We start from the raw sequence: 27,957 nt of genomic DNA on the forward strand, positions 1-27,957 counted from the left end.
TGGGGATCTTTTACGTTAGGGTTAGGTATGGACATAGGATTATTATATGTCTCTGTTCAGTATATGGGATAAGGTAAGGTTAAGGTTTAGGGTTGTGTATAGTCTAATATACATATAGCTCTATGTGGGGTTTTGATCATTAAAGTCAAAGAAGGTTGTGAAAATTAATTTGGTAGCAAGAAAAATATTGATCAGGCGAAACTGCACTTTTAAGGTTAGACCTGTTATTTCTTTACCCGAATAATGTCAGTCGTGATCTCCGACTAATCTCCGATTGCTGCATTAATAGGCTATAGGATAGGCCGGCCCGCTAGAGACGGCGCCGAAAGTATTCGAGATAGTTAGTTCGTAACAGTAGCCACATCCTCTTATACCGTCACCTGTTTAAGTATTATATATTTGTGTAAACTTCCGGTTTTCCCAGACAAATTCACAATTTGGATAGAGTGAGCTTGAATTTGTAGATAATTTGTATGGACAATGCATTTAGTTACTCACAGTATCATATAAAAGCGATGCAAGGTATCTTGTGATGTCTGATGAGGGGATGTGGGATATACGGGTAAAAAAATGGGGATGTGATAAAGGTGGATAAAAAGAGGGGGAAAAATAACAAACATATAACAGAAAAGCAGAATGTGAGAAATAAGCACCCCTCGTCATCTGTTTTTTTTTTTGTATCACATAAAAGTATTTGCATAATCCATCCATAAAACCTTATATATATATATATATATGTTTATTCAAGATAAAAGGCATTTATTTGACAGATACAATATATTACAATGACACAGATATAGCACTACTGCCACTAGACATAGTTTATAGACACTAAAATGAGTTACATGTTTACTAAAAATTTGATTTAAAAAAAATAAAATTATGAAAATTGTCATGATATTTTGATAATATGAATAGACTAGATTAAATAATGAGTGAAATTTAAATTGACTAGATTTTCACTGTAGCCTAATACATTTGTACCTTAGGATGACCCACAAAAGTTATTAAAACTTATTTCCAGTGGAGTCCTTTTATGACAAGACTTCCAGTTCACACCAAAGGTTGACACATAGAAATACAAAACACAAATCATTTAGAATTTATCACAGATAAATGGTCAAAGCCCCAGTATAATTAACAATGATTAATAAAAAGCAAATTCACTATTACAGATGGATTTAAATTTATCCATCAAAAACTTTTTCACTTGTGTGTACTTTAAAATTATATTTTTTAGAGCAACTTTTAATCATGTCTGGTAATGAATTCCAGTCTGTTATCCCATTATAAACGAAACTCCAAGTGGTGGATTCACACCCTTTAATTCCTGGTATATAAAAGTTTTTACTACTAGATCTTGTATTGAAAGATGTTTCATTTCTAACAAAATTAGTATGTAAATACTTTGGGCATATATTGTTAAAAATGTTGAAAACATGATCAAGTCTTAGTAGTTTGACTCTATTACTAATATTTAAAAAGCCCAATTTCTTAAATTCAATATATGTCGCACTCTTTCTGGGATGTAATTGCAAATAAATCTCACAATCTTATTTTGTGCCACTTGAAGTTTATTCTTCATTTGTTTTGATATACCTTCATACCAGCATGCACATGCATAGTCAAAATGACATTGAATCAGAGAAGAGCACAATGTTTTCCTACATGTAGATTGAAAATTTAGACACTCTCTGTTTCTATATAAAAATTTAAGCCTTTGATTGACTTTTTTCACTATAGAGTTGACAATAAAATCACCAGTTAGAAACTGATCAATTATTATTCCCAAATATTTTACAAAAGTTTAGGATTCAATATTAATACTATTACAGGAGATAGCAAAATCACCGGGTATTAAAGACCGAAGTTTTCGACCAGGACCAAAAATAATAATCTCCGTCTTTCCCAAATGTAGGGACAATTTATTGTCAGTTAACCAATCATGGCATATCCATGATTCCAGCATTCTGGATAATTTATGTGAGATGACTCCAGGGTCTATATGGGAAAATAAAATTACCTTACTCCTATGAGATCGACAGTCAGTTCAAACACTTTCATAGTTGACAGCAAAGTTTGTCTACTTGTGTAGATAGTTTTTAGGCAAGATCCTCATAAATGGAATCCCGGTCATTTCACCCACATTGCCACAATCACCTTCGCCAACACACCTGTTTACTCAGAGTCTGTTGGCCCTGCTCTTTGCTTCAACTGTTTTCACAGTTCTGTTGTATTATCATAATACAATATGAATCCTCAATACTAAGCATCATAAGTGTTGAAATAACAAAAAAACACATTTGGAAAGGGTCAAAATTAAAGCCCCAGATAATACCTTTTTGTATTTCAGTCCAGGTGTCGTTTTTGGCAAAATGTTGCCTATTACATGACAGTAACATAAATGTTTGCACCATCATTGCCATGATAGCAAATATCAAATCCAAGGACTTTTTATCACTGTAAATTGATACCCAATTTGGGGATAATACCCAATGATGAGGATCTTTCCCAACCTGAAGTTAAATATATTAAACCCCACCTACATGACCTAAAAGTAGAATAATAACCAAAAGATAAAAAATACATAGCTGCCACATTGATTTCTCATTCTTTTGCATGAATTATGTGACTTAAACCATTACATGTGATTGCATAATGATACCTTGTTAACACTACTCATTTGAGTCTAAAAGCTTTCATAGTCAGTGAGATTTTCAATCATACATCATGTACATTAGAAAGAAGCTCTGATATATATTCTTTGTTTCTTTGTGAACATAAACCAAATTTTTACAAGTCTTTAAAAAAAATTCCCAAAATGATCATATAATTTCCATAAAGATGGCATCAATTAGAGAGATAATTAAAATATGGTAGCTCTAACTGTAATGAAAATGTTATATGTGTTGCAATTGTAATTCATTGTTCCCTTAATTCTATTACAACTTGTATTCAACACTACAGCATACATGTAGCAATCTGATTAGTTTTGACCAAATTAAGTTCTATGGTTAACATATCCTTAAAAGAGTCTGCCACTATGGTATATTTGTCTTGAAGACAGCTACTCCACAACACAAAAAGAAAAAAAAGAACAATATTAGGTGCTGATTCAGGTAGGAGCACACCCTATGCATGCCCCTCTAAAAAAGAAATAAAAATTTAATATATAGGTAAATTTACAGTCAATTTTGCATCCAAATAAGGTCTTCTAATTCCTAATTCCCGGGAGTGTTCCATGACATTAAATCCTTGATCTGTGCCTGAATTAGAGGTCAACATATGTTTTAAACTAATTTTAGACATCTCAACCATCACCAACTTGACATTCCACCATGGCTATCTATTGTTTACACTTCATGCACTATGATTAGGTTTTACAACCCTTATAATCGTGATACATTTAATTACATCCTAATCATAAAATTTTGAAAACTAATGTCTTTTTGATACATGTATGTCTCAAGTGACTCATTCCAAACAAAAAGCAGAAGAAGTTTGTATTTATTACTACTTTATTTACTCTGATAGTAATATTATAAGTTTATTGGTATCTACAGTTAATTGATGGTAAGTAAATAATTGTTGTAACATCTTTATTGATAAGCATGCTCATGATTCTACCTGTAAAAGTGTCACAGTGATCAGTTCAGTGATTTTGGAGAGAGCTTAATCTTGTCTAGATTTGATCTCTGTCTGATATTAAAAAGTGAAAAAACCTTATGTTGGATTTGAAAAATGAAAACCTGTTTTCTGTTATAATACCCTCCTACAGTTTTAACAGAGAGCCCTCAAATTTTCCAGAATATTTGTATGTTCATCAAAGATATACATATGACTTTTAGATAATTTTTGCATATTATTCAGATTGTGAAACTTAGTCAATTTTCTTGTACTGTAACTTTTTTTTAGCATTCAAAGAGATGGTCTCTAAAAGCAGTAAAAAAATAAGAAACTTTTCAATCAAGTCTAATCTAAGATTGTTTTAGATATGCATTTGTAAAGAAGTGACTACATCATGTATAGATATGCTGCTTGTGTGATCAAGTCATTATATTGACTGACTCACAGTATAAACCATGCTTAGATTACATTTATGCCTAATTTGTGATGTAGACTTCTTTTGTTAGTATATTATCTTCATTCTTCTTTCATTCTTTAACTTCATTACCATGTTCCTGTTCACATTTTAATGTTATTTTTACTCCATGTTGTAATTTTTCAAAGAATTCTGTTGTTGTCCTTTTATTTTATACTTTCTAGTTTAGCAAAACTGTAGTTGCTGTGTGGCAGCCTAATTTTTTTGTGTTGTTCAGTTGCTGTCTCATAAATGTATAATCCACACTGTCTTTTACAAATATGTATATCTACAGAACAGCAGTAAACTAAGGGGAGATAAACATTAAAAAAAATCATCTAAGTAGGATTCATTTCTGATAATTATGTGTATTTTATAGCATGTAGTCAACAGTTTCTTCAAGTTTTATATATATGTTATTAAAAAGATGTGGTATGATTGCCAATAAGACCGTTATCCACCAAGAGTCTTTCCTTATAAAAATTCTGAAACCATTATTTCTTATTTGGACTGGTACATGTATAATGTGAAACTTGCATGTGATTTTTTTTTACATTTGTTTACACTTCATGCACTATGATTAGGTTTTACCTGTGACTTCATATCAGATATCTTCATTTTATGCTTTATCAACGTGTATGCTATTGATTTTAACATTATAATTTTATTTCTCTGATAGATAGTAAACAATGTACTGCAATACTAATTAGTGTTCTTTTTGTCAGTGAAGTTAGACTGTTGTTATATTGTTTAGCAAAAAGTTCAATGTAGGTTTTCAGGCAAAACTTGAAATCGTAGATTTTCTATATTATTTTTATAGGTGGGGACAGTTTGTACAATAGAATGGCTACAGCAAACTTGTTTAAAGAGGCTCAAGATGCTGAGTTAGAATACAAAGCAAGAAAGGGTAAGACTAAGATGTTTAAATTAAAAGGCATGGTGAATTAAGTTGCTATTTTAGGGGTATTGTAATACGGAAAACAATTATGCATTACCATGTTATAATTGCTTTGAAATTTAAAACCATACCAAAATTTCTTAATTAGATTAGAGATATAATCTCAGGTCTTTACTATGTGAATCAGTGTCAGTGCTAAAATGGTGTTACAATCAAAATGAGAATAATTAAAATTATACAGAATTTCAAATAATGTCAAATTGTGTGTTTCTTTACAAATTAATTTAAAAAAATTTGACCCATGATGTAAACTAAAACATGTGTAAATCAAATTAACGGTAGTAATTAACAGGAATTAGGTACATTTACAGGAATATAACCGTTTACACAAAGATAAACATTTAATTTCACATTGTTTCCAGTTTTTCCTGCAATGATGTCTTAACATTGATTATTTATTTGATCATCTCTTTCCAGTGACAGACAAAATCTCTGAGAATATGAATGTGATAGCTAATGAGCCATCTTTAGCCTTCTTTAGAATCCAAGAACATGTGAGAAAGTCTCTACCTCAGCTTGTAGAAACAAAGGTAAGTTAATGAGGAAGGTGATACAAGAAAATGTTAGGAAACCTGATTCGGAGGTCAAAGGTACTTTACTGATTGGATGGGTGGCTGAATTTGATAAGCAGTTCTGACCTCAATATTGTAGCTTGTAAAAACTGGAAATTTAGAAGAAGGGTAGGGGTGGGGTAGAGGGATCTGTGTAATTAAAGAACTTGCTAGGAAGAGTCCAAGTCAGTTTTTGTCTCGCCTTGACGGAGTCAAAAAGCGAGACATAAGTATGCTGTTTCTGGTGTCGGCGATGGCGGCAGCGGCGTCAACAATGTATTAGTTTGTGATTAGGTCTAGTTCATGGTGAACCACTAGTGGTAGGTCAATGATATTTGGTATGCAGTTGTATTAGCATTGGCACATCTCATTACCATGGAGATTATTTGGCCCCGCCCCCTCAGTCAAGGTCTATTGACTTTGAAACTTTTCATAGTTTACATGTATTAGTTTGTGATTAGGTCAATTTATGGGGAACCACTAGTGGTAGGTCAATGATATTTGGTATGCAGTTGTATAAGCATTGGCATATCTCATTTCCATGGAGATTATTTGGCTCCGCCCCCTTAGTCATGGTCTATAGACTTTGAAAGTTTTGCTAAGTTAACATGTATTAGTTTGTGATTAGGTCAGTTCAAGGGGAACCGTTAGTGGTAGGCCAATGTTAATTGGTGTTCAGTTGTATAAGCATTAGCACATCTCATTTCCATGGAGAATATTTGGCCCCGCCCCCTCAGTCATGGTCTATTTACTTTGAAACTTTTGCTTAGTTTATACATGTATTAGTTTGTGATTAGATCAGTTTAAGATGAACTGCTAATGTTAAGTCAATGATATTTGATATGCAAATTTATTGGCATTTGCAAGTATCGTTTCCATGGAGATTATATAGCCCCACCCCTGATCATGGTTCATTGACTTTGAAACTTTTACATAGTTTACAAGTTAATGTTTGTGTTTAGGTTTGTTTAAAGGGAACGACTTATAATAAGTCAATGGTATTTAGTATGCAGTTGTATTAGCATTGGCACATCTCATTCCATGGAGATTGTTTAGCCATGTACCTTCAGTCATGGTTCATCGACTTTGAATATTTTCATAACATACATGTTAAAGTATTGCTATTTGAATTTCAACATTTGCATTATCAAAATTACAAAAAGGCGAGACATATCTCTGTGATAACAGTTTATTAAAAAATGTAGAAAACTTAATTGAATCAGTTTGTGAATAGAGAAAAGAGATCGACAAACAAAAAGAAAAGAAATAAAGATCAATTCTCTTAAAGGAAGGAGCTTCCACTTCAGCTTGAAGAAACTGAAGTAAATACCATGTACATTTTATCAGTTAGAGGATTGCAAAATCAAGAATATGAAAGGAAGCGTTTACCTCAAATAAGATACAAAAAAATAAATCAGTAAAAGTTGTGAAATTCAGATTTTCTTTTCTGTCTAATAAAGCTTTAACATGTTAAATTGTCTGCAATCTTCTTGGGATCAATGGTTGAAACGTATACATGACTTAGGGTGTATCATAAATACTTAATTTATAAAAAGTGTAATACATCAAGTCCTTTGCAATTTTTTCTTTATTTCCACATTTCTTTAAATTAGCTGAATCCGAAATATGAAAATATCTATATAAATGATTAGCAGTGATATAAAAAAAAATCTGGATAAATGATCATTAAAAAAATCTATATAAATTATCAGCAGTGTATCAAGAAGATTTATTCTTCTGTAAAACATTTTAGTATAAGCAAAAAAGCTTTACTTGACCTTGCTGAATTTCCTTATGACCTGTCTAAATGTGAACAAAGGAAATCCAGGACATTTGTAAGAATTCTAAAGAATACATAAAAATATAAGGATTTGGTTTGATTGTCAATGATACATATATCCACCAAAGACCACAGGACAATGAAATCTTTATAGTTCAAGTAGTATCACTGCTGTAATACAGTTAAATTTTATCGAAAATAGAAATTATAAATCCTGGATGTCCAATTAAGCTCAGTAATTCTCTCTTTTTCTTAATTAGGCATTTTCTTTTAATTAATTTTTAACCGGATTTTCGAAGTAAAAATGGGTTATTGATTTGGGGATGTACGGCGGGCAGGCAGGTGGCTGCCAAACAGTGTCCGTTCATTTACATGAAAACGCTTTGAAAAAATTTGTTCAAATTTAGATATGTTGTTTCCTGTGACTAAATGAAGGTCAAGTTCAATTTTCATGATTTTAGCTTTCCTCGTTGTTCAGTTATAGCCCTTTCCCAAGAACAATTTTTGATGAATTAATCCATTTCTGTACAAAGGTAAATAACTCATTTTTCAAAAGATTTTTAAAAGACATTGTATTAATGATAAACGACATTTTGGATTTTTTTTCTTTTCTTTGGTAAATTGTTTGAAGAATTTTGTGGTAGGTTTGTTTGTTATTCTGTATAAGCTAATTTTCTGAATGCTATATATATAATTTTTTATGATGAAGTGAACTCCTTTAATTAGATAATAATCTTTTTTTATTAAATATATTTCATTACATTACATTGTGTAGATAAAGTTGATAGATAAGTTGCAGATCTATATTAGTTTGTGACAAATGAAAGAAAAAATATTTGGAACTATTAATTATATTTGATTATAATTTGAAAATAGATATACATTGTGTTACGTCTAATTTTAGAGAACTATTTTTAGTGAAATCATATTTAATATTAGAGTACTATGTTAAACCATATTTCTGTTCAAAGGGAAATAACTCAAACTTATTCCATGAACCAGTAATGATAACATCAAAATTTCTTTATGACTATTTTTTTTAAGTCATGTGTGTTATGAAGATAGATGTCACAGTTGTTATGCGGTATTTTATTTTTGTTGTGTGTGTTATTGTTCAATTTTTACATGATCCTATTTGGGGTTCAGATTTTCAAATATCATTTTCATTATTAATTAGATAATAATCTACTATAAATATTCAATCACAATCCAAATTCAGAGCTGTATTAAGCTTAAATGTTGTGTCCATACTTGCTCAACTGTTCAGGGTTCGACCTCTGCAGGGAAATCCAGTTTGCTGTCACTCGACAGCCTCTTGTTAATCATACTATGTTTTTAATTAAAGAATATTTTGAAATGTGCAGTATTTTGATTTATTTTTTTTCAGCATGAAGTACAAGACATACAACAGAAGGTACAAGGTGCCAGCTTTGACACAGAATATGCTACAAAGTATATAGATATTGTAGAAATTTTAGTGTTCAATGTATTAGAAAGTATAATCAAGGAACTGATAAATTGTACCCCTACTCTAGAAGTGGGGCCTGTATTGCAATCACCTTGTCCTGTCCCTTCCTCCAACGACTATTTTTATCACACTATTCTCCTAAACTACTTAGCAGAATTATTTCGTATTTCGTCAGCAGCCCAACATTGATGAGTTTGAACATGTGGGAGCTTTTCAGATCTGTAAGACACCACTTCCTAATTATGATACTTTGATTTCTGAGTAGGCTATGCTTAGTTCGACAACAAATGTATTTTTGTTGATGTTTACTTTAGGTCTCATCATGTAAAAGTGTCATATTTAGGTAAGACAATTGTGAACAAATGGAATCTATTGCATAATGTTCTACAGTGTACTTATCATAATCAGCAGTGATTAAAAGTTTGTCATGATTTTTTTCGTTAGTGTTTGGAGGATTGTCATGACTTTTATCGGCAGTGTTTGGTGATATGTCATGATTTTTAAAGGCGGTGTTTGGTGGTATGTCACGATTTTTAACGGCGGTGTTTGGTGGTATCTCACGATTTTTAACGGCAGTGTTTGGTGGTATGTCATGATTTTTAACGGCAGTGTTTGGTGGTATGTCATGATTTTTATCTGCAATGTTTGGAGGTCATGACTACAATTGTCAGTTTTGGAGATTAAAAAATCTCTCGTTTAGACATTTTTTATGTCCTTGAAATTTTATATTGCCAATATTTTAATAACTTAATTATGAAACATGTGAATAATTGCACTAGATACACTTACTAGATGCTTTACTTATACAGTGGAGAACATCATTGCACTAGAAACACTTACTAGATGCTTTACTTATACAGTGGAGAACATCATTGTACTAGATACACTTACTAGATGCCTTACTTATACAGTGGAGAACATCATTGTACTAGATACACTTACTAGATGCCTTACTTATACAGTGGAGAACATCATTGTACTAGATACACTTACTAGATGCTTTACTTATACAGTGGAGAACATCATTGTACTATATACACTTACTAGATGCTTTACTTATACAGTGGAGAACATCATTGTACTAGATACACTTACTAGATGCCTTACTTATACAGTGGAGAACATCATTGTACTAGATACACTTACTAGATGCTTTACTTATACAGTGGAGAACATCATTGTACTAGATACACTTACTAGATGCTTTACTTATACAGTGGAGAACATCATTGCACTAGATACACTTACTAGATGCTTTACTTATACAGTGGAGAACATCATTGTACTAGATACACTTACTAGATGCTTTACTTATACAGTGGAGAACATCATTGCACTAGATACACTTACTAGATGCTTTACTTATACAGTGGAGAACATCATTGTACTAGATACACTTACTAGATGCTTTACTTATACAGTGTATTTGTTAATGGTGTTATAACATTGCTTGTACAGAAGTCTTTGGTATTCAAGTTAATGACATAAGAATAAAATGTGCAGTAAAGAATTTATTTTTAAGAGAGAACAAAATGTGGGTGTTTCAGATTGCTTAAAAGGACTGTGAAAAGTTATCTAAAATTTATGTTGTTGATAAGTCATTCATATATGATTTGCGTGATAAAGAATATTTTGCAAGGTTATTTTCCTAATAGACAGAGTTCATTGGATGACTGTAGTTATCAATATACATATACTGTGTATTCATTATTATTCGTTGGATACCAATTTTCATGCATTTCGTGGGTATAGGTGAACCACAAAATTAAATTTTCAACGGATGACAAATTTCCTATAGATATATAGGCTTGTATGCAAACTTCAGCAAAACCACGAAATTAAATATTCACAAACATTTAAGGTTTCCTCAATCCACGAAAATAAGTGAATCCACAGTATACTTTATTAAAGGTCAGATGTTATTGAAAGGAAAACATCATCCATATTTTCCACAAATATCTTTTGATTTTCATTTCTATTCATCTTCACAATTGTTTTTTGCATTCCATTCATTTTAATTTGAGTGTCACTAATGTGTCAGATTTAGAAGAACTTGGTATCTTTTATGACCTTTTGATTTAAGGTTTCTAAGAAGAGAGAAGTTGTATACATTTTTATAAAACAGAAAATCAGTTTAATTTTTTATTTTACAGTGCAGTGAAGAATTTACAGAAAAGTAGTATACATTTCCAGAATATACAAGATCTTATGAAAAATGCCATGTTTATGAAACAGCAGATAGATTATCAACATGATAGAAGGTATTATGAGATTAAAGAACCATGTTCTAAGTTTTAAATGGTTCTTAAAAACTCCCCAGAATTTGGTTTTTAACATTTGAATAACATTTTCACTTTGTTGCTTTATGTTTCGGTGTAAAGTTTATCTTAGTTTGACAGATTTTTTGGAGACTGAATAGATTTTTAATTTTAAAGTCAGTCTTTCAGATAACAAATTTCTTTAAGTATTCAGGCCTCATACTTAATGATAAAGGGCAGTTTTTATACAGGGTAAATGACCTGTTGCGCTTTTATTCTAGCCTCTTTCAGGCAAATTTTGGAGCCCTACTTGTAGGTGTTGTTGTACAAATGACTTAAAGGAGACATGACACGATTTTCAATTTGTGTTTCAAAATGTTTATTTATACTTAACTTTCCCCGTCAAATATTTGGTAAAATATGTATTTTAATGAAATTTAAATGCAATGATTTATCGACCTGTCAAATATGCATATTTCCATCCTGGAAGTCACTCAGAACGAGGCTACTACGTCAGTGGTTACATTCATTCATTTTGACATATGGTACAGCGCAAGTTTAGTTTAGATAATAATCCAACAAAACGCATGACAGTGATGAACAATGATTATGTGTGATGCCGATGGATTAAACAATATAATTAAAAAGAATATTGACATGACATTTCTGTTTTTCAAATGACACACAGACTTAGAAGGTGTAAAGATGGGACTTTTTAACAACCCAAAACTACAATTCTTTCCACCCACTTTCATAAGGAATCCAGAGTTGGGGTCTCAGGTGCCATGCCATGAGTTCATCATAAGTCACAGATGTGTGGCACAGGTGATTGAATTTGGCATTTTCAGGTCTCGTTTGAAGTTTTAAGCTTCAGGTGTCACGCCACATGGGGGATTGATAAACATAGTTATTATGCAATATTACTTCATAAGCTCTTTGTGTTCATCCTGGATGTGGTTTTTGCCGAGGGCACAGGTGAGATTGGAATATATTATTGTTACAGTAATACAGGTACAACTACCTGATGTTTAATGAATACCTGTAGTACGACCATACAATACCCTTGCACCACCAATTAAATACCCTAACCAGTGTTTATAACTAATAGACAGCCTGTATATAGATCTTATTTTTATTGCTTTTAAGAATATGCAGATATAAAAAGGTTTATAACAGATCCATTTTTTTAATTGACTTCTTCTTAAGATGGAAAGGTAATATTCCTGTATGCTTGCAAGTCTATAACTTCATAAGAAATTGTTAGGCAAAAAGCATAAAAAGCAAACAAGGAAATGATACGAGAATGTGAATCATGAGTTTTTAACATTCTTACATTGAACATTGAATATAATTATTGACAACTATCTAGTTGGTAAAGATTCAGATGATGAAAAACATTTCTTTTTAAAATGGAAACTTAATAATAAAATGAAGAAAGTGTCGTTTGAACCAATTATTTGGTATAACTGTACGGCCTCCACAATGAGAAAACCCCATACCGTAACGTGGCTATAAAAGGTCTCAACATGAAAATGTGAAACCATTTTAACGAGAAAACTAACAATCTTATTTATAACAAAATAATTTCCAAAGAGCAAAATATGACTGACATGAACCAACAACAACCATGATCTACATGCTCCTGATTTAAGAGCGACACATTCAAAATGTGTCGGGGGGGGGGGGGGGTAAATGTTTGTGAGTGCCTACCCCCCCCCCCCCCCCATGTGTTACAGTGGTCTAACAGTAGTACATAAGAACTATTAAAACCAGTCTAACTCAAAAGATCGGTACGAAGTACAGAAACCACTAACGTAAAAACAATAGAGACAAAGCACAAATACTGTAAGCTAGATCAAAGCCAAGTACAACTAATACATAACTCATGTTCTCGAAGACTGAAGTATGTTACAGGTAAGCATTTTCATGATCAGTCCGATTGAAAATTTAACATTTTTCAAATGACCCCTATTTGAAGTTATGCTTTGAAAAAGAACATTATGTGTTGTGAATATTTTCCTGGACTCAAGCATTTTGCTGGTAGCAATAAACTAATTTATTGCTAAATGATATTTGGAAGAGAGGGGTGGAAATATGTGAATTTGAATTTACTTTGTGAAATTCCTTAAATTTGAAGTTAGATTTATAAGGGTCTGGATGGAATTGCATACTTTAGAAGTGTGTTATAACTATATTATTAATTATTTCAACATAAGATATTTTTTCGTAAAAATGTTTATTATTATTATATTGATGTTTGGGGAGGCAGCTTTCCTGGTATGGAACTTGCGCCCTCGTAAAAATGTATGGTTTTAAAAGTCAATAACATAACACGCGACTAAATCACACTACAGGTGCCTTCTTACCTTTCACCTGGTCAAGTATGCTATAGGTGTCAAAATTTAATTACTAAAACAACAGCCCCCAATAAATGTTTATATAAAGGGGGGGGGGGGGGGGGGGGGGGAGTAATAAAATTGTTAATTGAATATCCTAATGCACAAATAGTGTGATCAAGGATTTGTCACTATACAAATCCTTGGTGTGATGTATGGTTTACAACCAAAAAAAATATAAGCATAACTTTTGGTGATAATTTATACCTATTAAAAGTCTCTATACGTAACCAAAAAAAAACAACAAAAAACGTACCCTTTGCGAACGCCTAATTTGACTTTTACTATGGTTTATTCTTTCTTTCTGCTTCTGGCGCACACATAATTATAACGTTACCGTAACAGTGAAAAAAAAGAACAATTTGATAATCAATAATTAGAAATTTATATTTCTAATCATGATTAAAAGTAGATTTCTTTAAATAAAGAAATGCAGAAAGCGGTTTATTAAATTTATGCATTAGACAAACCCATATGTATGGTAACAATCCGATTAGTATTGTCTGAAAAAATCATCGTTATTGGACTCTTCGTGCATGAAGAATTAATATCTTTTTCTTGGTTATTTTCAACAAACAATAACTCAAATTGATTAGGTCAATTGTCTTTGTAGTTATGTCAGTAATAGGGAAAAGTGCTGTCAATACCGTTTATAGTGTATCGACACCGTAAAGTTTGAGGCATTTTCCCAGCTTGTAACCACTGACGTAAGCACGATCATGTGATCGTTATCTAATTAAAAATCATTCATTATGACAAGCGCTGGATTTTTTTCCCTAAAAAATACTGATTGATCAGGTTCTGACAAGCAAAATTGTACAAAACATATTTTAAAACAATCATTTATTAATTAAATAAAAAAAAAAAAAAAAATCATGTCACTTCTCCTTTAAACCTGTTCTTATCACTCATAATAATAATTCAGGAAATGGGAAAACAAATATGGCTTGTACAAAAGTACATAGGACATCATGCCCCACTCTCACTTTCACATTTAAATGTTCAGTGAACAACAAACCTAATTTGGCATAGATTTGAAAAAAAGTTTACCTCTTAATGAATTTGTGTACTAAAGTTTCAAGTGAAGTAACCACAACTTCATGATTACCTTAAACCAAAACTTTATGGGATGATAGGCTAATGAACTAACAGATAAGTTATTGCACAGCACAAATTAGCAAACATAATGCCCCCTGCTGTTGTAATTGGGACATAATTATATAATGTTCTTTACCAAAAACAAGAACACATATTACAATTAAAAATGCCTAAAAATTAGCAATTCTGCGGACTCATTTATTTTCGTGGATTGAGGAAAAATTGCATTTTGTTGATATTTGATTTCATGGTTTTGCTTAAGTCTGCATACAAGGCTATAGAAAATGTCTACTTGTTGAATATTTATTAAATGCATGGTTCATGTATACCTACAAAATCCACGAAAAATTGGTATCCCACGAATAATAATGAATCCACAGTAGTAATTGTAAGTATTTTATTTTAACATAATAAAAAGAAGCATTGAACATAATAAATTTTACATAAGATGTAGAAAATATTGATATCATTGCTCCTAAGGAGAGAGGTATACTGGTTAACCTCTGTCAGGCCTTCCCTCCCTCCATGTTACCGGTTTTCCAATGAAACTTTTGTCACATTTTTCTGAGGAACTACAAATCTGAGCTTCCTGACATTTAATAACAAGCTTCATGTGAACATGCTTTATTATCTGATATGCTTTCACCTCCTTTGCTAATATACTTCTTTACTCAATACTTTTAGCAGGGGTATCATAAGTGAGCAATACCTCACAGTTCAACCTGTATCATTTTTGTTGCATATCACCTTTTGACATTTTGCTTTACATGCATGCCCAATATATTTTAACAACAAAACATGATATATATGACATGTATTACAAAGTAAAATTTTCCTGTATAGACATGAAAAAAGGCATAATAAAAAACAAATTTATATGAAACAGAGAACAGGAGAAGGTGAGATCAAGTATGTACATGTCCCTTACTGATGAACAATTACTGTCTGATAGTCAATCACATGACAAGTAAGTTGCTTGGCAACAACGATGTGATGCTTAGCAACATTCACTTTCTTGCATGTAGGAACACAGTTGAAAGCTTTTTGATTTAGTTACCGGTACCTTTAATCTTAGAAATAAAATTGATAAAAGAAAAACTTAGTTAAAAAAATTGAATTAATTTTTTATAATTAAGAGGTAGTATGATATTTATCTTTTATCAACTGTGTTCATAATTATGTCCTAATGTGCTCAATTGGGCTTTCAGTTTATGTGTGATGACATTTATTTCGTACCAGTTTTTGTTAAAAAGAAGACATATATGTTTAAATTGTGTATTGTCATATATATTTTTGTTCAAAATTTTCCTTAATTTTATTTTTGTAAGTTGATACTGTGCATGCATGTAATGATAAGCATGTTATAATATTACAGGACATAGTGTTGTGTCATTCAGTATTCTGTAAATAGTTGTTGAGTAAGTCAGAACTGTTGTTTGTTGTTGTAAACTATGTCACTAAATGTTGTATGTTTGTTTAACTTATTTTGATTGTTGAAAAGTTATTACTGATCACTTACGATAATATTACTGAACAACATTAGTGAATAAAAGAAAAAAACAGCTGTAAACATGAATACCTTGCAATATGTTGTATTGCCTTTTGATATTTATTTACCCATATCACCATTTAAAAAGATATCTATAGTTCAAGTAAAATAATTGATCTTTTTTAGTCCCCTACCGACAAAGTCGAAGGGGACTTTAGGTTTGCACTCCGTCCGTCTGTCTGTCCAATTGTCAATCCGGCAAATCAGTTTTCCAGACTTTTTTTCTTCGTGCTTGAAGATATTGATTTGATATTTGGTTTATTGATTTATCAAGACAAGTTACAGGTCAAATTCAATTTTCACGATTTTAGCTTTTCTCTTTGTTCAGTTAAAGCCCTTCCCCTAGAATTAAATTTTTTTGATGAAATACTTACTAGTTAGTAGATTTCTGTTCAAATGGAAATAACTAATTTTTTAAAAGACAAAATGACATTTTGGATTTTTTTCCTATTCTTTGGTAAATTGTTTGAAGAATTTAGTGGAAGGTTTGTTTGTCATTCTTGAAGATATTGATTTGATAATTAGTGTATAGTTTTATCATAAACAAGTTACAGATCAAGTTGGAATTTTGTTCCAGTCTGATAATTTTGTGCAGAGTTATGGTCTTTGGACATAGAAAATTCACTTAAATAACCAGTTTTCAACAGTTTTTTTCGTCATGCTTGAAGATTTTGACTTGATATTTTTATGTAGTTTACACCATGACAAGTTATAGATCAAGTTAGAATTTCGTTCCATTACAATGAATTCATAACTGGTAGGGGACTATGTATTGTCATGCAATACTCACAGATTGCTTGTTAAGTAAGACATGGTGAGCCCAGACATGTGCCAACTGAAAATAATCTAGATCTCTATTATTTTTACCACATGCTCTCTTATTTTTACATACAATAAACTTTAAAGGTTGAAGTACCCATGCAGGAAATCATTTAGGTTGACTGTTGCAAGGCTTATTTTCCTCCCATATTCAACATAACTTATTTTGTCAGTGACAAGTCTATATTTCTGGTCCATCATACTGGTCAATCTTCTGTAGAACCTGACAATTTGATTTATTGTTTGTTTTCATCCTGCAAATGCATGAAACATATGCCTCTAGAATTAAAAAAAAACACAATCAATCAATCAATCAATCAATCAATCAATCAATCAATCAATCAATCAAGCAAGCAAGCAAGCAAGCCAGCAAAACAATTATTCTAGAATCATATTTAATCACCTGGTTATTTTGAAATCTAGGAAGAAACTTTTATTATTAATAACCTACCATTTTTGTCGAGCCTTCGACTTTTGTCGAAAAAGCGAGACATAGCGATCCTACATTCCGTCGGCGTCGTCGGCGGCGGCGGCGTCCACAAATATTCACTCTGTGGTTAAAGTTTTTGAAATTTTAATAACTTTCTTAAACTATCCTGGATTTCTACCAAACTTGGACAGAAGCTTGTTTATGATCATAAGATAATATTCAAAAGTAAATTTTGTAAAAAAAAAATCCATTTTTTCCGTATTTTACTTATAAATGGACTTAGTTTTTCTGCCAGGAAACATTACATTCACTCTGTGGTTAAAAGTTTTTGAAATTTTAATAACTTTCTTAAACTATCCTGGATTTCTACCAAACTTGGAAAGAAGCTTGTTTATGATCATAAGATAGTATCCAGAAGTAAATTTTGTAAAAAAAAATTCCATTTTTTCCGTATTTTACTTATAAATGGACTTAGTTTTTCTGCCAGGTAACATTACATTCACTCTGTGGTTAAAGATTTTAAAATTTTAACAACTTTCTTAAACTATCCTGGATTTGTACCAAACTTGGACAGAAGCTTGTTTATGATTAAAAGCTAGTATCCAGAAGTAAATTTTGTAAAAAAAAAAATCCATTTTTTCCGTATTTTACTTATAAATGGACTTAGTTTTTCTGCCAGTTAACATTACATTCACTCTGTGGTTAAAGTTTTTAAAATTTGAACAACTTTCTTAAACTATCCTGGATTTGTACCAAACTTAGACAGAAGCTTGTTTATGATTAAAAGCTAGTATCTAGAAGGAAATTTTGTTCCATTTTTTCCGTATTTTACTTATAAATGGACTTAGTTTTTCTTCCAGTTAACATTACATACAGTCTGCAGTTTAAGTTTTTAAAACATTTATTAGATTCATAAACTATCCTGGATTTTTACCAAACTTGGACAGAAGCTACTTACAATCAAAAGATAGTATAGAGAGGAATATTTTTATTAATTTTTTTCCTCATTTTTGCTGAGCCTGTGATTAACAGCAAAAAGTAGGCGAGACACTGGGTTCCGCGGAACCCTTACAAATTTTATTTATTATCCAAAGCTACAATAGAACAAAAAAATAAATCACTTTGTACATAAGAATGAATGTGTCATTTTATTTTACTCTCTGCTTTCTTTGATTAGTATCACATTTGCATTAATGTTGTAAACAGTAGTTGTATTATACCGCAGTAATGGTTGAATAATCAAAATTTCTTTTAACATTAAACATCTTTTTCTATTTCAAATTTTTCTCATTTTTTTCTTTGATATATACACAATAAATGTTTATAAATGTGTTGATAATAGACCATAGGTTAATCTCTGGATGTCATTTGATTTCAATGTGCCTCGTTAAAATATTCATTATATTTCCTTTAATTCATCTTTATACTTTAATTAGACTCATTCAGATAATAAAGATATTTTTTCAATAAATATATGTTCACACCTCATTTTCTTAATGCCAATGACAATGGATCGTCCTAAAATTTTATACAAAAATCTGCTTTTGTATCAACATGGGGAGCCAGCTTATGCAATCATTGCAAAGCTGTTAATTTATGATACAAGTATTATGTAATTTTATCAATCAGCCTATGGCAACTAGAGTCAAAGCTTTAACTGAAGTTGAAAGTGGGGATTAAAACCTTTCTCAAACATTGACATTGACATAAAAGTGAATAAAGTCAATGACTCAACATAGCAAACAAGACAGGACTCATGAGTCTTTATTCAATAAATGTATACATGTATAAAACCAAATGAAGTTGATTATGTATCAAGGTACATTTTTGTTTCTATGGCTGTGTATCTTAGCTACTAGTAATGAATACATTTTGATTGTATTATTATTTATTTCAGTGAGCCACTAGTAACACCAGTTAATGAGCCAGTTGAACCAGTAGATCGTGAACCATTAGTAGCACCAGGTCCATTAAGTGTAAATGCTGGTGCATCATGACTAGAGTATTGATAGGGTATTGTGCAATGACATTCCATTTATTTATTGTTAAGTAAGCTTTTGTTATGTATATGAATGTTCAAACTTTATGAATAAAGAAACTATTATTGTTATTAGTATATTTTGCAAAGATATGTTTTGAATCAGTCACTTTTGACCTTCTAGAACATTGAATTGAACAGGAACTATTTTGTACCCCATGCAACAAAGTTGCTGAGAGTATAATGTTTGCATCCTGTCTGTCGTCATTTTGTTTTTCCCATTAGCATTCATTTCTTAGATTAATCAAACATTTTCAAATTTGTATGATGGTTTCCAATCAAAAAAACCTGAGAGGAAAAAGATAGGTGAAAGATACCAAGGGATATTCAAACTCACAAGTCAAAAACAAGCTGACAATGCCATGGCAAAAAAAAAAAAGACCAAAACACAACTTAAAAAACTAAAAACGGAGCAACATGAATCCCACCAAAAAGGGGGTGATCTCAGGTGCTCCAGAAAGAGAAGCAATGTTAATTCTTGTCGCTGGGACACCGCCTTCAATTCTACCCAGATTCACTTCAAATTTGTAGGAAAATTTCCACTAATCACAATCTTGGATTAATTTGATAATCATAATTTAAAATGGGAACCACTTTTCTTTGGGGTGAACTAGAAAAAATATTCCTTATTAATTCTTGTAACCAAAATAGTGCCTTCATTTCTTTTCAGATCATTTTTAGCTCTTCTCATCACTTGGCATCCGTCGTCCGTCGTCATCGTCGTCCGTCGTCATTAACTTTTTACATTTTGAACTTCTTCTAGAGAACCACTGAATAGAATGAAACCAAACATGGCATGAATGTTTCTTATGAGGTGCTGACCAAGTGTTGTTACTTTGAAGCCGATCCATCATCCAAGATGGCAGCCAGCAGGGGACTTAGTTTAACATAGGACCCTATGGGAAATACATACAAATGTCTTCTTTTAGAGAACCACTGAATGGAATGAAACCAAACATGGCATGAATGTTCCTTTTGAGGTGCTGACCAAGTGTTGTTACTTTGAAGCCGATCCATCATCCAAGATGGCAGCCAGCAGGGGACTTAGTTTAACATAGGACCCTATGGGAAATACATACAAATGTCTTCTTTTAGAGAACCACTGAATGGAATGAAACAAAACATGGCATGAATGTTCCTTATGAGGTGCTGACCAAGTGTTGTTACTTTGAAGCCGATCCATCATCCAATATGGCCGCCAGCGGGGGACTTAGTTTAACATAGGACCCTATGGAAAATACATACAAATGTCTTCTTTTAAAGAACCACTAAATGGAATGAAACCAAACATGGCATGAATGTTCCTTTTGAGGTGCTGACCAAGTGTTGTTACTTTGAAGCCGATCCATCATCCAAGATGGCCACCAGTGGGGGACTTAGTTTAACATAAGGACCCTATGGGAAATACATACGAATGTCTTCTTTTAGAGAACCACTGAATGGAATGAAACCAAACATGGCATGAATGTTCCTTATGAAGTGCTGACCAAGTGTTGTTACTTTGAAGCCGATCCATCATCCAAGATGGCCACCAGCTGGGGACAGTGTTTAACAAAGGACCCTATGGACAATACACACAAATGTCTTCTTTTAGAGAACCACTGAATGGATTGAAACCAAACATGGTATGAATGTTCCTTATGAGGTGCTGACTAAGTGTTGTTACTTTGAAGCTGATCCTTCATCCACGATGGCCGCCAGCAGGGAGACTTCCTTTAACATAAGACCCTATTGGAAATACATACAAATGCTTCTTCTAGAGGTGCACTGAATGGAATGAAACCAAACATGGCATAAATGTTTCTTATGAGGTGCTGATGAAGTGTTGCTACTTTGTTGCTGATTTACTGTTCAAGATGGCCACCAGGATTTTTTATTATATTACATGGCCAATATTAAACCAAATTTGGCCTCACTCATTATTAGGATATCTGTTATGATTTTAATCTATTTTAACATGATTTCCAAAACCAAAGTAGAATCAGGTGAGCGACACAGGCTTTTGAGAGCCTTTAGTTAAATACTGTGGATACAATATTATTGATTGAATACAATTTTCAAGGATTTTGTGTGTATAGGTGAACCATAAATTTCAAAGTTCAATAAAGCAAATATTTTCTATAGGCTTGTATACAGTCTGTGGCAAAACCTTGAAATCTAATATCTGCAAATGAACAATATGTCTTCAATTATAGAAAATTGGTACCCATGATAATAAATGAACCCAAAGTGTGGATTAAGGTTTCCACTTGTCAAAACTTTAGACAAGTTCGTTAATCAGAATAATCTAAAATGAGGAACATTTTTTTCTGGAGGGGGACTTATATTCCATATTTATAATGTGGGGTAAGTGGGCTTGCTCACTTAAAGGTTCTTTCATTAAAAGGTCATTGATTTGTGACTGTTAGCTTATAATCTTGCTTACATGGTATGGATGTTACTGTTTGTTTTACATATAATGAAATATTCTTCATTTTTGTTGAGCCTGCGACTTTTGTCGCAAAAGCGAGACCTAGAGATCCTACATTCCGTTGTTGTCAGCGGCGTCCACAAATATTCACTCTGTGGTTAAAGTTTTTGAAATTTTAATAACTTTTTTAAACTCTCCTGGATTTCTACCAAACTTGGACAGAAGCTTGTTTATGATCCTCAGATAGTATGCAGAAGTAAATTTTGTAAAAAAAAAATCCTGTTTTTCCATATTTTACTTATAAATGGACTTAGTTTTTCTGCCAGTTAACATTACATTCACTCTGTGGTTCAAGTTTTTAAAATTTTAATAACTTTCTTAAAATATCCTGGATTTCTACCAAACTTGGACAGAAGCTTGTTTATGATCATAAGATAATATCCAGAAGTAAATGTTGTAAAAAAAAGAAAATCCTATTTATCTCTATTTTACTTCTAAATGGACTTAGTTTTCCTGCCAGTTAACATTACATTCACTCTGTGGTTAAAGTTATAAAAGTTTTGATAACTTTCTTAAACTATCCTGGATTTGTACCAAACTTGGACAGAAGCTTGTTTATGATCAAAAGCTATTATCTAGAAGGAAATTTTGTAAAAATTTATTTCCTGTTTTTCCGTATATAACTTATAAATGGACTTAGTTTTTCCAGTTCACATTACATACAGTCTGTAGTTAAAGTTTTTAAAACTTTTATTAGATTCATAAACCATTCTGAATTTTTACCAAACTTGGACAGAAGCTTCTTACAATCAAAAGATAGTATCTTTAGGAAAATTTTTATTATTTTTTTCCCCGTTTTTATTGAGCCTGTGACTAGCAGCAAAAGTAGGTAGACATTGGGTTCCGCAGAACCCATACAAATTTTTAGTACCTATAATCCTTTATGTTCCCATTTGCTCTGAAATATTAATTTATGTTCCCTCATGTTCTTTGATATTTCTGAATGTTCCCTTATGCTATTTGATTTTACTGTATGTTCCCTCATGCTCTTAGATATTACTGAATGCTCCCTCTTGCTCTGAGATATTACTGTATATTCCTTCATGTTCTGATATATTACTCTATGTTCCCTTGTGTTCTTTGATATTACTGATAATAAAAATAAGAAGATGTGGTATGATTGGCCATGAGACAACCCTCCACCAGAGACCAAATGACATTGAACTCTAGGTCACCATATGGCCTTCAACAATGAGTAAAACCCATACCGCATAGTCAGCTATTAAAGGCCCTGAAATGACAATTGTAAACAATTCAAAACGAGAAAACTAACAGCCTGATTTATGTACAAAACAATGAACGGAAAACTATGGCAAGCCGTTTTAATATTTATTCTAACTTCAAGATATCTCATATAATATATAAGATATCTTATATAATTTAGTTTTTATAAGATATCTTCTAAACTTTATAAGATATCTTATAAACTTTATAAGATATCTTATATACTTTATAAGATATCTTATAAACTATATTAGATATCTTATAAACTTTATAAGATATCTTATAAACTATATTAGATATCTTATAAACTATATGAGATATCTTATAAATTATATAAGATATCTTATATAATTTAGTTTATATAAGATATCTTATATAATATATGAGATGTCTTATATATTATATAAGATATCTCATATAGTTTATAAGATATCTTATACCTAACTTGGGACAGGCACATACAGAATGTAATGGGGTTTAACTAGTTTGCTAGGGCCAAACCCTCCCCCTAACCTGGGACAGTGTTATAACAGTACAACATGAGAACAAACTATAGAAATCAGTTGAAAAGGGCTTAACTCATCATATTGATACAAAGCATAAAAACATCTAACAAAAATAAAGACCGGACATGGCAGGGTATTTATACATCCCCACAACAAAAATTACATTAAGTACAGATCTCAGAGACTACTACGCAGTTACTGACAGCTAGTTCAAAGCCAATAACAACTTATAAAAAAATCATGCATCTAAGAATAAAATATCAACAAGTAAACATCCAACAGCCAATGGATTTAGTGTAAAGACATCATAATAGTCAGAGAAAAACATGACCTTGTGCAATGCCAAGATACAGGAATCAACAGATTGTAGAGCCATGAATGTGCATGTGTATATAACAATAGTATTTAGTATGATTTTAATTAACTGATAATAAAATCAATATTTATGCAAAGATATAATAACAGTGTTAAATTGGTAACCTTTTAGAATAAGTTTATTTAAAGGGTCGATAAGTTTACCCAGATCGTACCTAAATGTTCGGGCTTGGTAAACAACTTCTCCGTAAAAATTAGGATGCCCTATCCCGTTTGAAATAAGTTTTCTACAGGTACAGCGTCACATCCATTGAAATCCAAAACGTCACTACAGACACGGGCATAGCGAAAGAGTTGTGATAAATAAACACTGTAAGATGTTATCAAATGAACATCACCGTACAAAAACGGAAAATTAACAATAGGGAACAAAAAATCATCTCTTTTGACATAAATATTTGTGTAGAGTTTCCCTGAACTATCTAAATCTAGGAAAGGACAGTTATGACCATTTATATTTGATTTATCTAGAGTAAGTTCCTTTGAGTAAATTTTCACAGTATATTTAGAAAATTCTTGATTATTTAACGAAAAAATATCAAGATAACGGTAGGTGTTGTTGAATTTATCTTTACTGAGTATGGCCATAAACTGTGATTCATAACAGTACAAGAACAAGTCTGCTATTAAAGGAACGCAATTGGTGCCCATAAGAATACCTACAACCTGTCGATAAACTTTATTGTTGTAGTGTACATTAATGTTATCAAGGAGAAAATTAACAGCATCAATCTCCTCATCACACTCCCAGATAGTATATCTAGCAGAAGGCTTTAAATGAGTTGCAGGAAATATACTTCCAATCAGATTTATCAAACAACCATTTAATTAAATAGGAAAACTTTTGTTTGATAAGATTGTGTGGAAGTGTAGTGTAAAGAGCTGAAAAGTCAAAACTGTCAACAGAATCAAAAGGACCATCAAAAGCATGTTCCCTCATGCACTGAGATATTTCTGTATGTTCCCTAATGCTCTGATATTATTTTATGTGCCCTTGTGGTTTGGGATATTAGTTTATGTTCCCTCATACTCTGAAATATTATTTTATGTGTCCTCATGCTTTCAGATATTACTTTATGTTCCCTCATGCTCTGAGATAGAACTTTATTTTCTCTCATGTTCTTTTATATTATTGTATATTCCCTTATGTTCTGAGACATCATTTTATGTCAGAGATGTATTTTTCGTTGTAATGGTATATTATTAATGTTCCCTTGTGTTATGAGCTTTTGTTTTATGTTTTCTCATGCTCTGAGATATAACCTTATGTTCCTTTATGCTCTTAAATATTACTGTAGGTTCCCATATGTTCCGAGATAAAACTTTATTTTCTTTCATGTTCTTTATATTAGTGTATAATCTCTCATGTTCTAAGGTTACATTTTATGTCCGACATGTTTTTTTTTTTCGTTCTCTCATGTAATGATATTTTATTAATGTTCCCTCAATGTTATGACCTTGGAATGACGATTTTTACAATTAAGTTTTTTTTGTGTATAATCTTGAAAACTTTCCAAGATAAAGAGAAACTTTAAAATTGCAAAAACAATCAGCAAGAAAAAATCAAATACGATGTAGGTCAATGTGGCAGAAATCACTTGTGGAATCATTTTACCAATTTGGCAATTTTAGTAGATTAAGTAAAACGTTAAACAGCAAAAATGATAATCTAGAAAAAACAACAAAAGCCTAAATTGTCAGTTGACTCCTTATATGAGATATTGCCCTACCCTTTTTCATGTTTTGGTTAAACTGTAAACAGCAAAATTTATCAACAAGACAAGATCTAAAAACAGTTAATCCGGAAACCATTTTTTTCTGAACTTGTTCAATCCAATCAAGCAAGGGGTACTCAAGTTATCTTCCGAAAATCATTTGTTTCGGAAACACAGAGGGACAGAAGAGCGAACTAACACATCAATTACTATATACTAGTACTTCCGATTTATTGTCGAATCATAAAATCGAAAGACACTAACTACTGTTCTTAAAGCACTCGCGGATACTGAAGGCACTGGTGTAGGAGCTGGAGGATAAGGGATCAATTGCCATCGTTTGCTATGTTTTGTCCTTCACCTACTTTAAACCCCCAACTTGAAAATATTGAAAATAAAAAATGAAAATGAAAGGACACTGACTAACTTTTAGACAATTAGACTATAGAAAAAGTTTTCTTGCTTGTCACTTTTAGAAATTTGAACCCGAGTCCCAGTTTTCAATCTGCTCCTACGCCTCTTAACAGTTATCGTCCTAGCCATATTTCAAAAGAGAGCGGGAAAGATTAGAAGGGACATTCAAACTCGTAAGTCAAAACGACCAAAAGACAATTCAACATAGAAACCCAAATACTGAACAACAGGAACCCCACCGAAATCTCGGGTGTGATCTCAGGTGTTCTGGAAAGGTATGCAAATCCTGTTCATCATGTGGCACCCGTCGTGTTACCCATGTAAGTACATGCCCGGTGATAAGTTTAATTCAGTAGGTCACACTCAAGAAAAAGAGCACATGAATGTGGTTACGACAAGAGGAACACATATCCGTCGTCATATGTGAAACAGATAATTCAATAACCGTCAACCAACTCGTAATGGCGTCCGTAAAATTTTCAACCTCACCACTTCGAACTATTGGTTTAATAGCTTCCTTGTAAGCAGCAACCCTCTATCAGGGAAATCATGATAGGAAATGCAAGCTCTGGAATATCAACTGGGAGATATATACTCCATATGCAGGAGCTGTTGGTATTTTGCTACATAGAAATGGAAAGCCAAGTTGACAATTGGGAAGCTGAAATCATCTCTTTTGTCGTACAGTTTTGTTTTCAACCGACCCGCATTGTCAATGTTTAGATGCATGTCAAGATATGAGTCAGACTTAACTGTATCTGGTGTATCCTTTATTTCAAGTTCAATTGGATAGATGCGTTCAACATTGTCACTAAACTTTGAATTATTTAGCCTAGTAAGAAGACATCATCTTTAAAACGAAATGCGAAGTTAAAGAATAATGCTAGCTTCTTTTCATTCTTCGTAAGAATCTCCTGTATGAAGTCAGCCTCATATAAATAAAGGAACAAGTCAGCAAGAAGAGGAGCACAGCTGTTTCCCATGAGAATGTCAATTGTTTGTTGAAAAAAAAACTTATAAATAAACCATGTTTCCCAGACTAAAATATCAATTATTACACCTACAACGGATTTAGTGTACAGACGCCATGAGCAGTATACGAAATGCACGACCAATGAGCTGAGTCAATGTCCTTTCGGAATAGAGCCTCTTTGGCATGTGCAGTATAAAAATATAAGTATATACAAAATGTAGGACTATGAGTGTTAGTAACAAGATATAATTTTTGTTTTATACAGTTATGTATTTAAAACTGTTAAAATTTAAATTAACATAATTACTGAGGCTTGTTTAGGGGGGATATCAATATCCCATATCCCATTAAGTTTTTGTCCCAATATCCCATATCCCTATAATGTTTATCCCTAATATCCCAATAATTTTTTTTTTAAATATCCCGTATCCCTAAAACTATTTTGAAATATCCCAAAAAATCAATAATTCATTCCCAAACCCATTTTTGTACATGTTGTATACGTTGTAGTAAGGATATCAAGGATGTGGGCTTTTTCACAGAGAAAAGTTAATCATTCAGAATTAACCAGAGACCTTTACATTTTTATCTACATGTCTCTGGAATAACAAATATGTAATTAAGCGTTTGTAACGTCAGTGGATAAATAAAAAGTTACTGTAAAGATAAGCGTGAGCCACCAAATGTGAGCTAAATAGGCACGTACTATATATAGTAGCTAAGAGAATCACCCAATGTGTCTTTATACCATTGTACTTTGGTTTACGAGAATAAAGATATACAAATAAGATGGCACGTCGTTTTAATAGAAATGCTAAAAAGCAAAAAATCCGATTCTACAATAAAAAAAAAAC

At 31.9% G+C, this 27,957-nt stretch overlaps 2 protein-coding genes across 3 annotated transcripts in view; both read left to right on the plus strand.

The window, feature by feature from the left end:
• The window catches only part of LOC127732979 (leucine-rich repeat-containing protein 28-like), a 252,942-nt gene extending 236,628 nt beyond the window's left edge, over nt 1-16,314 (plus strand). Inside the window, exon 11 of the transcript XR_007996548.1 lies at nt 16,298-16,314. The gene's annotated coding sequence lies outside the window, so the exon portion shown is untranslated. The remainder of the gene's footprint in view (nt 1-16,297) is intronic.
• LOC127732992 (BLOC-1-related complex subunit 8-like) lies at nt 428-19,498 on the plus strand. Of its 2 annotated transcripts, XM_052242249.1 has the most exons (7): nt 428-522; nt 4,902-4,988; nt 5,457-5,569; nt 8,758-8,822; nt 10,992-11,099; nt 15,477-15,557; nt 19,286-19,498. In XM_052242249.1, the coding sequence occupies exons 1-7, from the start codon at nt 474-476 to the stop codon at nt 19,383-19,385; spliced, it is 603 nt and encodes a 200-aa protein (XP_052098209.1). In that variant the 5' UTR covers nt 428-473; the 3' UTR covers nt 19,386-19,498. The 2 variants fall into 2 exon arrangements, with proteins under 2 accessions (XP_052098209.1, XP_052098210.1); XM_052242250.1 differs by lacking the exon at nt 15,477-15,557 and having other exon boundaries at nt 434-522.
• Nucleotides 19,499-27,957: the final 8,459 nt, after the last annotated feature.

The sequence above is a fragment of the Mytilus californianus genome, unplaced genomic scaffold (genome assembly GCF_021869535.1).
Source record: "Mytilus californianus isolate M0D057914Y unplaced genomic scaffold, xbMytCali1.0.p SCAF_3, whole genome shotgun sequence".
Lineage (NCBI taxonomy): Eukaryota > Metazoa > Mollusca > Bivalvia > Mytilida > Mytilidae > Mytilus > Mytilus californianus.

Excerpts from the sequence above, each read along its gene's own strand:
- LOC127732992 (XM_052242249.1), top strand. The coding sequence starts at position 474 with ATGGACAATGCATTTAGTTACTCACAGTATCATATAAAAGCGATGCAA. Across the intron at positions 523-4,901 it reads TCATATAAAAGCGATGCAAG|GTGGGGACAGTTTGTACAAT; the intron begins GTATCTTGTGAT and ends TTATTTTTATAG. Across the intron at positions 8,823-10,991 it reads GACACAGAATATGCTACAAA|TGCAGTGAAGAATTTACAGA; the intron begins GTATATAGATAT and ends TTTATTTTACAG.